General features: G+C 40.9%; 3 protein-coding genes and 4 long non-coding RNA genes across 9 annotated transcripts; 4 read left to right on the top strand and 3 right to left on the bottom strand.

The window, feature by feature from the left end:
• Positions 1 to 649: 649 nt before the first annotated feature.
• Positions 650 to 1,080, bottom strand: LOC117189585. The gene is made up of 2 exons (XR_004473454.1): positions 970 to 1,080; positions 650 to 910 (listed from the first exon to the last, which is right to left on the bottom strand). It is a non-coding gene; the product is annotated as an uncharacterized LOC117189585 (long non-coding RNA).
• A 370-nt stretch (positions 1,081 to 1,450) lies between these two features.
• Positions 1,451 to 2,150, top strand: LOC117189597. The gene is made up of 2 exons (XR_004473470.1): positions 1,451 to 1,767; positions 1,832 to 2,150. It is a non-coding gene; the product is annotated as an uncharacterized LOC117189597 (long non-coding RNA).
• Positions 2,151 to 2,178: 28 nt separating this feature from the next.
• Positions 2,179 to 2,802, top strand: LOC117189562. The gene is made up of 2 exons (XM_033394712.1): positions 2,179 to 2,455; positions 2,514 to 2,802. Exons 1-2 carry the CDS (start codon positions 2,428 to 2,430, stop codon positions 2,786 to 2,788), a joined length of 303 nt encoding a protein of 100 aa, XP_033250603.1. The 5' UTR covers positions 2,179 to 2,427; the 3' UTR covers positions 2,789 to 2,802.
• On the bottom strand, positions 2,560 to 4,477 carry LOC117189546 (putative nuclease HARBI1). Of its 3 annotated transcripts, none has more exons than XR_004473436.1 (3): positions 4,076 to 4,477; positions 3,423 to 3,525; positions 2,560 to 3,341 (listed from the first exon to the last, which is right to left on the bottom strand). XR_004473436.1 is itself a non-coding variant. In XM_033394691.1 (3 exons), the coding sequence occupies exons 1-3, from the start codon at positions 3,939 to 3,941 to the stop codon at positions 3,047 to 3,049; spliced, it is 726 nt and encodes a 241-aa protein (XP_033250582.1). In that variant the 5' UTR covers positions 3,942 to 3,983; the 3' UTR covers positions 2,560 to 3,046. The 3 variants fall into 3 exon arrangements, 2 of the variants coding, with proteins under 2 accessions (XP_033250582.1, XP_033250583.1); XM_033394691.1 differs by lacking the exon at positions 4,076 to 4,477 and adding an exon at positions 3,614 to 3,983; XM_033394692.1 differs by lacking the exon at positions 4,076 to 4,477 and adding an exon at positions 3,614 to 3,983 and having other exon boundaries at positions 2,560 to 3,335.
• Positions 4,478 to 4,776: 299 nt separating this feature from the next.
• On the bottom strand, positions 4,777 to 5,207 carry LOC117189582. Its single transcript, XR_004473452.1, has 2 exons — positions 5,097 to 5,207; positions 4,777 to 5,037 (listed from the first exon to the last, which is right to left on the bottom strand). It is a non-coding gene; the product is annotated as an uncharacterized LOC117189582 (long non-coding RNA).
• A 370-nt stretch (positions 5,208 to 5,577) lies between these two features.
• On the top strand, positions 5,578 to 6,304 carry LOC117189596. Its single transcript, XR_004473469.1, has 2 exons — positions 5,578 to 5,894; positions 5,959 to 6,304. It is a non-coding gene; the product is annotated as an uncharacterized LOC117189596 (long non-coding RNA).
• Positions 6,305 to 6,945: 641 nt separating this feature from the next.
• On the top strand, positions 6,946 to 7,574 carry LOC117189564. The gene is made up of 2 exons (XM_033394714.1): positions 6,946 to 7,227; positions 7,286 to 7,574. The coding sequence occupies exons 1-2, from the start codon at positions 7,200 to 7,202 to the stop codon at positions 7,558 to 7,560; spliced, it is 303 nt and encodes a 100-aa protein (XP_033250605.1). The 5' UTR covers positions 6,946 to 7,199; the 3' UTR covers positions 7,561 to 7,574.
• The last annotated feature ends 3,018 nt before the right edge of the window (positions 7,575 to 10,592 follow it).

Raw genomic sequence — 10,592 nt, 5'->3', positions numbered from 1 at the left:
CATCTCATCCTCGTCATCATCATTATTCATTGACAGCAACATTATTAGTTGGTGCAAGAAAATATTTTGCTGTTGAACCACAGCCGAAATAATTGCTATATCTTCATCATCCATTATAAGAACCAAGAATTAATAAATCTTCCGCGCAAATTTAATGAACTTGTTATTGGCATCAGCTGTTTTTGACGGATGGTGGATGGTGGCAGTGTGAATCGGAGTTTCACATCTGTCGAAAAATCCCACCATTCCCCCGGGATGGGCTCAGTGTGCAGAGCCTATAAGACCATTAGTTCTGCCCACATAATTTTAGTTTTTAGTTCTTGCTTTTATTGTATTTTGACTAAAGCAAGGTTTAAACAAAATAGTTCAACAAAAAAAAAACGAGGGGAACGTTGTGAGTTGCTGTGGACACCGCAACTCTACAGTTATACCCGATACTAAGTCAGTATCGCAAATGCGAAGATAATTTGCATCGTATGACGTTGTCGATGAACGGATAGCCGGGAAATTTGTTCAGTAAATTGCGCTGGGTATCGTCCTTGACACGCGGCGTAGGCGCCATGATAGTCGGAAATGGTAGATGAGGCCCAACAATTTCAGCAACACACCCACGCTGTGGAATGTAATCTGAGCTCAATTTCAGTTCATCTTTTCCCAAGTTGCCTGATCGTCCCAACATGGTTAGAATGTTTATTGCCGTCGAAGGCGAGAATGTCATTATTTTCGGCTCCTCCAAGTAATGGCGGCAAGCTTGCTTGAATACTTTGATAATTTCGCCATTATTAAACACGCATTGCGCCCGCAAGCCCAAAGAGCTGGCGTATCGCATGAAAATGTCGTGCTCTGACGACCGAAATGTGCATGGGAATTGTTGGCAGCATCGCCGGCCAGCCATAAAGTACAGCAGTTGCTGCGGAATAAACTTATCTTTAATAATTTCGTTCATTTCGATCAAACGAATTTACAAACCGCAACTTTTTTCACACAATCTGGCGCCGCTTTCCGTAGATGTCAAATTTTGTACGCGTCAAGTGGGACCAGTGTGACCCTCAGAAATATACCGAAACATACCGTCTTACTTTAAAAATATACCGTAAATATACTGACGAGCTCAAGTTGTATAAATGTTCCTCAATTTTGATATTCTGTCGAATATTCTCAGCTATACAGAATATTTAGCCATGCCCACAAATTTTCAACTGATTAATGATTCAATTTTCTACTTAACTGGCTTATTCTAAATAATTGCTTTTATTGGATTTTTCGTAAAACAAAGGTTTTAGCGAAATAGGTCAAGACAAAAAAACGAGAGAGGATAGTCGTTCATATTGCTCAATTTAGAGATTCCGTTGAATAATTCTGGCTTACTAATAGGCTATTCACACTGACGACCATCCACCATCCACCATCCATTTCGGGGATGGTCCGTAATAGGCTATTCACACTGACGACCATCCACCATCCATTTCGGGGATGGTCCGTAAGGTTTTGCCGTTCCGAAAATTTCCCAGTTAGTCCACCATCCATTTTGGATGTTCCTAAGCCGCACGTTTCTATGCGATAGTTAGCCGATGGTTTTCAAATGCAACTCTGAATAATTGTCATTCACAATGGAAAAATGGTATTCACTCCGAAAACGTAAACAATGATTGTGACAAAATTAACAAAAAACAAAAACAACAACAGAACAGCTCGGAAGGACAGCAGACCAAATTTTCGAAAAACTTATTAATAAAATGGATTTAGTGCCAGAAAACTCCTCCAGTGGTACGTTGAATAGATATATTTGTTTTTTATTGTTTATAATATATAATATTATTACACAATGCAGCAAACAAGAGAACAACAGCAGGCGGCAGGGTGAAATGGAGTGCCGCGCTTGAGAGCCTGATGATTGACATATGGAAGGAGAAAATTGAAGATTTGCGCGGACCACGCCAAAATTCACATGTGTAAATTAAGTTGTCCGTATGTCCAAGTAGCCTTAGCTGCTTGATGCGGTGGTCCTCGTGCGGGTTCCGTGGTATAGAATCCTTTATGAAGATTATGTTGGAGAGATAACTGTCTCTCTTATCACTGGCCTTGTGGTACAGTGGTATAGAATTAATAATTCAAAGTGTTTACGGCTGGTTGCCGGAGCAAGGTTTATTAACAAGCGTTAGCTTAAATTCGAAGAACAGAACTAAAACTAGGAGCCACCAGCAAGCTGGGGCATAAGCTGAATCAAAAGTATTTAATTGCCAAAGAATGCAAAGCTACAAAATATATGTACTTAGAGCTACAAAGCTACAGTCGGTAAGCCGACTTGGCATAAGCGATAATGCTGATCTTGCGGCATGTGCAAGATATCAGATTACCGCCGGTTGACCGTCACATTCAGGGCGCTGAACTGAAGTTCGCTGATTTGGCATCTTGAGTGCAAACAACATGGAGCAGAGCACATTGGACAACGACAGTAAGTTTTATTAATTTATTGCTAAAAAAATATATTTCATTTAAGGTGTTCATTGCAGATCCTGATGAGTACTTTTCGGATATTATTGAGATGGACCTGGACGGATCTTGTAGCTCCAGCACCTTGTCTGGGCGTCCGCCAAAGAAAAAGAAAAAGACCGACATTTCGTGGCTGGCAGAGATCGCCCAGGAGCGTCTCGAACAACAAAAGGACCTCCACAGAAAGAAGGAGGAGCACGACGTTAGGCAGGAGAAGATGGTGCAGGACTTGATCAGCACCCAAACAAAATTCCAGAACGACTTATTAGAAGTTTTAAAAAATAAAAATAAATAAGTTTTTAATTTTCATTACGGTCTACACAATATTTTGCGATTGCAGATCGTATCTGTTCTGCTGACTGATTAAAGTCAGCAGAACTGTTGCTGGTATCGGGCTGTTCGCGCTGCTCATTTGTTGCAAGCTGCCAATTTTCATTAATCGCGCTGTTGTGCATATTTAATATATTGTGTAAAATACAACAGCTCATTATTATGGCGCTATTATTTTTGTGGTGGCTATCAAGACCTTTTCCGATTATTCGAAATCTGGCTTTTAAATGCCCAAATGCATTTTCCACCACTCGCCTAGCTTTGGAAAGGTTGTAGTTAAACGTGCGCTGTTCCAAAGAGGCGACTGTGAAAACGGGTAAGGTTTCATCAGCTTTTTAGAAAACCTAAATGCCGAGTCCCCGATAAGCATTACAGGGACGTTTACTGCGCTTATTTCCTTGGCTTTCTCTTGGAGTAATGTCGATGCTTCGATATGTTTTGCAAGGCTTGACTTCTGGTATATCATCGAGTCATTGCACCTTCCTGCAGAGCCGATATTTACATATGTAAATCTGTATCTAAAAAGAATCGGATTTAAATAATTTAGGACATTAAACCAACTTGCTAAATACATATTTTTGTGCAAGATATTTGCATACCTATAATCCACTAGGGCAAACAAGACTGTGGAATACCAGCCCTTATAGTTATGGTGGTCTACTGCCTCAGGTGCTGGTGGTTTTATTTCGATGTGGCATCCATCTAGAATATAAAGGAAGTTTAAAAACCAAATTTTAAAAACCAACCAATTTAACCAAACATATTGCTGAAGTTCTTATTGATTTCCTACCAATTGCACCTAGGCACTGAGGAAATCCAATTGCCTCGAATCCCTTTACGCACTCATAAATTTTGTCGGAAGTTAGGTAATTGGGCGACATGTACTCCTTCGAAAACTCGTCGATAAGTGCTCTGCAAAACTCGTGCAGGATATTACACACACTGTTTGGAGCTACACCGAAAAGCCTGCCAACTGTTCGGTACTCAGAGGACGAGCCCAAAGTGTATAGCGCAATGGCGATGCGCTTTTCCAAAGGAATTGCAGCTCGGCAGTTGGTGTCCTTCTTTCCCAGCACTTCAAGCCGATTCACTAAAATATCAAAGCAGGGCCTCTCCATTCGGAAACTCTCTTTGAAAAACGCCTCGTTGTTTTCTGGTACTACTTTTTCCCATTACTTCACGAACCGCTTCTAAAACCATAAAATATGTCCTTGTACTTTAAACTATGGTTGAAGTTAGTAGAAGTACTCACAAACGACCATAATCTTCCTGGCTTTTGTGTTTTTATGGCAGTCATCTGGGTCATCTCATCCTCGTCATCATCATTATTCATTGACAGCAACATTATTAGTTGGTGCAAGAAAATATTTTGCTGTTGAACCACAGCCGAAATAATTGCTATATCTTCATCATCCATTATAAGAACCAAGAATTAATAAATCTTCCGCGCAAATTTAATGAACTTGTTATTGGCATCAGCTGTTTTTGACGGATGGTGGATGGTGGCAGTGTGAATCGGAGTTTCACATCTGTCAAAAAATCCCACCATTCCCCCGGGATGGGCTCAGTGTGCAGAGCCTATAAGACCATTAGTTCTGCCCACATAATTTTAGTTTTTAGTTCTTGCTTTTATTGTATTTTGACTAAAGCAAGGTTTAAACAAAATAGTTCAACAAAAAAAAAACGAGGGGGAACGTTGTGAGTTGCTGTGGACACCGCAACTCTACAGTTATACCCGATACTAAGTCAGTATCGCAAATGCGAAGATAATTTGCATCGTATGACGTTGTCGATGAACGGATAGCCGGGAAATTTGTTCAGTAAATCGCGCTGGGTATCGTCCTTGACACGCGGCGTAGGCGCCATGATAGTCGGAAATGGTAGATGAGGCCCAACAATTTCAGCAACACACCCACGCTGTGGAATGTAATCTGAGCTCAATTTCAGTTCATCTTTTCCCAAGTTGCCTGATCGTCCCAACATGGTTAGAATGTTTATTGCCGTCGAAGGCGAGAATGTCATTATTTTCGGCTCCTCCAAGTAATGGCGGCAAGCTTGCTTGAATACTTTGATAATTTCGCCATTATTAAACACGCATTGCGCCCGCAAGCCCAAAGAGCTGGCGTATCGCATGAAAATGTCGTGCTCTGACGACCGAAATGTGCATGGGAATTGTTGGCAGCATCGCCGGCCAGCCATAAAGTACAGCAGTTGCTGCGGAATAAACTTATCTTTAATAATTTCGTTCATTTCGATCAAACGAATTTACAAACCGCAACTTTTTTCACACAATCTGGCGCCGCTTTCCGTAGATGTCAAATTTTGTACGCGTCAAGTGGGACCAGTGTGACCCTCAGAAATATACCGAAACATACCGTCTTACTTTAAAAATATACCGTAAATATACTGACGAGCTCAAGTTGTATAAATGTTCCTCAATTTTGATATTCTGTCGAATATTCTCAGCTATACAGAATATTTAGCCATGCCCACAAATTTTCAACTGATTAATGATTCAATTTTCTACTTAACTGGCTTATTCTAAATAATTGCTTTTATTGGATTTTTCGTAAAACAAAGGTTTTAGCGAAATAGGTCAAGACAAAAAAACGAGAGAGGATAGTCGTTCATATTGCTCAATTTAGAGATTCCGTTGAATAATTCTGGCTTACTAATAGGCTATTCACACTGACGACCATCCACCATCCACCATCCATTTCGGGGATGGTCCGTAATAGGCTATTCACACTGACGACCATCCACCATCCATTTCGGGGATGGTCCGTAAGGTTTTGCCGTTCCGAAAATTTCCCAGTTAGTCCACCATCCATTTTGGATGTTCCTAAGCCGCACGTTTCTATGCGATAGTTAGCCGATGGTTTTCAAATGCAACTCTGAATAATTGTCATTCACAATGGAAAAATGGTATTCACTCCGAAAACGTAAACAATGATTGTGACAAAATTAACAAAAAACAAAAACAACAACAGAACAGCTCGGAAGGACAGCAGACCAAATTTTCGAAAAACTTATTAATAAAATGGATTTAGTGCCAGAAAACTCCTCCAGTGGTACGTTGAATAGATATATTTGTTTTTTATTGTTTATAATATATAATATTATTACACAATGCAGCAAACAAGAGAACAACAGCAGGCGGCAGGGTGAAATGGAGTGCCGCGCTTGAGAGCCTGATGATTGACATATGGAAGGAGAAAATTGAAGATTTGCGCGGACCACGCAAATATTCACATGTGTAAATTAAGTTGTCCGTATGTCCAAGTAGCCTTAGCTGCTTGATGCGGTGGTCCTCGTGCGGGTTCCGTGGTATAGAATCCTTTATGAAGATTATGTTGGAGAGATAACTGTCTCTCTTATCACTGGCCTTGTGGTACAGTGGTATAGAATTAATAATTCAAAGTTTTTACGGCTGGTTGCCGGAGCAAGGTTTATTAACAAGCGTTAGCTTTCGTTATAAGAACTTAACTAAAACGAGGGGGAACGTTGTGAGTTGCTGCGGACACCGCAACTCTACGGTTATACCCGATACTAAGTCAGTATGGCTCTTCTCCGGCAGACGCCGCTAATATTAAACGACACGACAAAGAGTGCGTGCGAGAGAGACAGAAAATCAGTCTGAGCGTGACGTCGGGCGCTGCGTAGCCAGTGCAAATTGATTTGTTCCTATTGGCTATAAAAATGATCTGATCTGATCCAGATTCAGCAATCTGATAGATATGGTCATTATCTATGATTCTGCGTTTTTGGTTTTCTCATATCTTTAAAATTGTGGATGCCACAGATTTTCGTCCTTTGTGGGGGCGGAAGTGGGCGGTGCGAAGTTTTGAAATATTTTTGTAGCAGTGACATATCACAGAAGTCTGGATCCAAAACATCGTTGCTCTAGCTCTTATAGTCTTTGAGCACTAGGCGCTAATAGGGACGGACAGACGGACAGACGGACGGACGGACGGACAGACGGACAGACAGAAAGGGCTCAATCGACTCGGCTATTGATGCTGATCAAGAATATATATACTTTATGGGGTCGGAAACGATTCCTTCTGGACGTTACACACATCCATTTTCACCACAAATCTAATATACCCCAATACTCATTTTGAGTATCGGGTATAACTAGGAGCCATCAGCAAGCTGGGGCATAAGCTGAATCAAAAGTATTTAATTGCCAAAGAATGCAAAGCTACAAAATATATGTACTTAGAGCTACAAAGCTACAGTCGGTAAGCCGACTTGGCATAAGCGATAATGCTGATCTTGCGGCATGTGCAAGATATCAGATTACCGCCGGTTGACCGTCACATTCAGGGCGCTGAACTGAAGTTCGCTGATTTGGCATCTTGAGTGCAAACAACATGGAGCAGAGCACATTGGACAACGACAGTAAGTTTTATTAATTTATTGCTAAAAAAATATATTTCATTTAAGGTGTTCATTGCAGATCCTGATGAGTACTTTTCGGATATTATTGAGATGGACCTGGACGGATCTTGTAGCTCCAGCACCTTGTCTGGGCGTCCGCCAAAGAAAAAGAAAAAGACCGACACTTCGTGGCTGGCAGAGATCGCCCAGGAGCCTCTCGAACAACAAAAGGACCACCACAGAAAGAAGGAGGAGCACGACGTTAGGCAGGAGAAGATGGTGCAGGACTTGCTCAGCACCCAAACAAAATTCCAGAACGACTTATTAGAAGTTTTAAAAAATAAAAATAAATAAGTTTTTAATTTTCATTACGGTCTACACAATATTTTTTTTTTTTTGTTTTTATTTATTAAATTAACAAATTATCTGTTAATAATGGTGCTTAGTTACTAAAGGCGGAAAAAGATAAGTTAAAAGTTAGCTAAATTTAAATGATTATAAATATTGCATGCAATTAGTTTAAGAGACAGTTCAGGGGATAGGGTTTGACAGAGGGAGTTATAATTATGGCATAAAACCCTAAAAGGTTCATGATCAGCATAATTAGACCTACATATGGGTAGACGGATAGGCCTAAAAGTACGGGTAGGTCTAGATGGAACGGCCAAGTCAATCTGACCCAAGAGAGTTTGGGAGTCAACAGTCCCAAGAAGGAGCTTGTGCACGAACATTACGCCATTGCATATTCTGCGATGGTGCAACGACGGCAGGTCAATAAGATTTAGCATAGACCGGTAGGGTGGCAAGATTCTACCCGAGTCCCAGTTAAAGTTCCGAAGGGCAAAAATTAAAAATTGCTTTTGCACGGATTCAATAACAGCCTGCTGCTCTTTATACTGCGGGCTCCACACACAAGAACAATACTCCAATATAGGACGTACTAACGAGATGTACAGTTGTTTCGTAACGTACGGGTCGTCAAACTCCTTGGACCAACGCTTGATGAACGCTAAAACACCCTTAGCTTTATTTACAGTTGCAGCTATATGGGTGTTGAAACACATCTTATGATCAAAAAGGACTCCGAGGTCATTTGAACTCGAAATTCGCTCAAGGACATGATTTCCTAGAACATATGAGACAAAATGAGGAGCGCGACGGTAAAATGTCATAAGTTTGCATTTGGAAAGGTTCAGAAAAAGAAGATTAGTTGAACACCACAATAGTAGTTCACTTAGATCAAGTTGAAGGCGTGTGTGCAAATACCAATCAGAGTAAGAAAGACAGATTTTGACATCATCAGCATACATTAGTGTAGTAGAGTATGTTATAACTTGAGGAAGGTCGTTCACAAATAAAATAAACAGAAGCGGGCCCAGATGACTTCCCTGTGGCACACCTGAAGTAACATTAACAGTATTTGACAACACGTTAGAAAACAAAACACGTTGAGTACGGTTAGAGAGATAGGACAAAATCCAATCTAGAAGATTCGTTGGGAACCCTAATAAAGAGAGCTTTTGAATAAGCAGAGCATGGTTCACAGAATCGAATGCCTTGCTGAAGTCCGTAAAAACTACATCCGTCTGCAAACCAATTTGAAAACCACGGTGGATTAGGTTAGAAAACTCAAGAAGGTTAGTCGATGTTGAACGATGTCTGAAAAAACCGTGTTGCGACGGAGATATCAAGCTGCAACAAAGATGTTGCAGTTGCCGGGTGACCAGGAACTCAAGAAGCTTCGGGATGGCGGAAAGCTTTGCGATACCACGATAGTTTTCAATGTTTGATCTTGAACCTTTTTTGTGAAGCGGAATGATGTAGGACTCATTCCAAATTACTGGGAGACAAGACTGTTCCAAGGAGAGGTTGAAGAGAATGGTCAAGGGTTTGAAAAGGGACTGGGCACAGTGCTTTAAGATGCAACTTGGTACCTTATCTGGACCCGCAGAAAACGATATGTCCATAGATGACAAACCTTCCAGAACAACGCTTTCCTCGAAAAAGGGCAGAAAAATGCTGTTAGCTTGAGGTAGCTGGTACGGATACGGAGTGGATGCGTTGTAAATATGAGACGAGTACGTTGTTTGTTAAAAGTTAGCGAATAAATTTGCAATACCAACAGCAGAAGCTTCTCTTTTGTTCTGGTAATGAAGGGACGGAGGAAAAACGTTTGACTTGCGCTTAGAGTTAACGAACGAATAGAATTTTTTAGGATCACTACGAAAGTTACTACTACATTGTGAAAGGTAATGATTATAACACTGACTATTGACGGCAAGGAACAGAGAGCGAGCGGAGGAGTATAGAGCTAAGGCCGACGTGGAGCCCGACTTCTGGTACTTTTTATAGAGCCGGGATTTATTATTTTTTAAGTATGACAAATACTTGGAGAACCAGGGAGGCTTGGACGATACAGGTACAGTGATATCTGGAACAAACGTATTAAGGGCGGAGTAAATAGAACTATAAAACGAGTTAACAGTTGCGTCTATGTTCGGTAATGAATAAAGAAACGACCAATCAACACGCGAGAGATGTAGATCTAAATCAATAAAGTTTGTTTTTCGAAAACACTTTATGTGACAAGGAGCCATGGAACTGTCAGCACCTCCAGATTGTGTACACTCCAGTGATATCAACAAAGTTGGATGGTAAGGATCTTCAGGGAGAGATATTGGGCTTGCTCTAGATACCGTAGCAAGAGAACCATCATTAACAAAAACGAGGTCAAGAAGTCTGTCCCTAATGTTTTTAACGGCATTAATTTGGACAAGGGAATTATCCGTTAGCCCATTGATAAAGTCATTATGGCAATTGGGAAACAACAGGTTAGCGTCATTACAAGGCAGCCAAGAAAGAAATGGGAGGTTAAAGTCCCCCATGACAATAATTCGATCATTGCACCCTAATGCAGAAACAACATTATTAATTGCTGAGAGGTGGTGTAAGTAAAGCTCAGCATCAGACCTGGGAGGAATGTAAGAGCAGGTTAAATAGAAAAATGCGGAGCCAACACGAACTTTGACTGCAACAAATTCAATGCCATGAATGTTATTGAATGGGAATAACTCAGATGAGAAAACAGATTATCTGCGATTGCAGATCGTATCTGTTCTGCTGACTGATTAAAGTCAGCAGAACTGTTGCTGGTATCGGGCTGTTCGCGCTGCTCATTTGTTGCAAGCTCCCAATTTTCATTAATCGCGCTGTTGTGCATATTTAATATATTGTGTAAAATACAACAGCTCATTATTATGGCGCTATTATTTTTGTGGTGGCTATCAAGACCTTTTCCGATTATTCGAAATCTGGCTTTTAAATGCCCAAATGCATTTTCCACCACTCGCCTAGCTTTGGAAAGGTTGTAGTTAAACGTGCGCTGT

The sequence above is a fragment of the Drosophila miranda genome, assembly GCF_003369915.1.
Source record: "Drosophila miranda strain MSH22 chromosome Y unlocalized genomic scaffold, D.miranda_PacBio2.1 Contig_Y1_pilon, whole genome shotgun sequence".
NCBI lineage: Eukaryota > Metazoa > Arthropoda > Insecta > Diptera > Drosophilidae > Drosophila > Drosophila miranda.
This window is presented reverse-complemented; position numbering and strand designations above follow the sequence as displayed.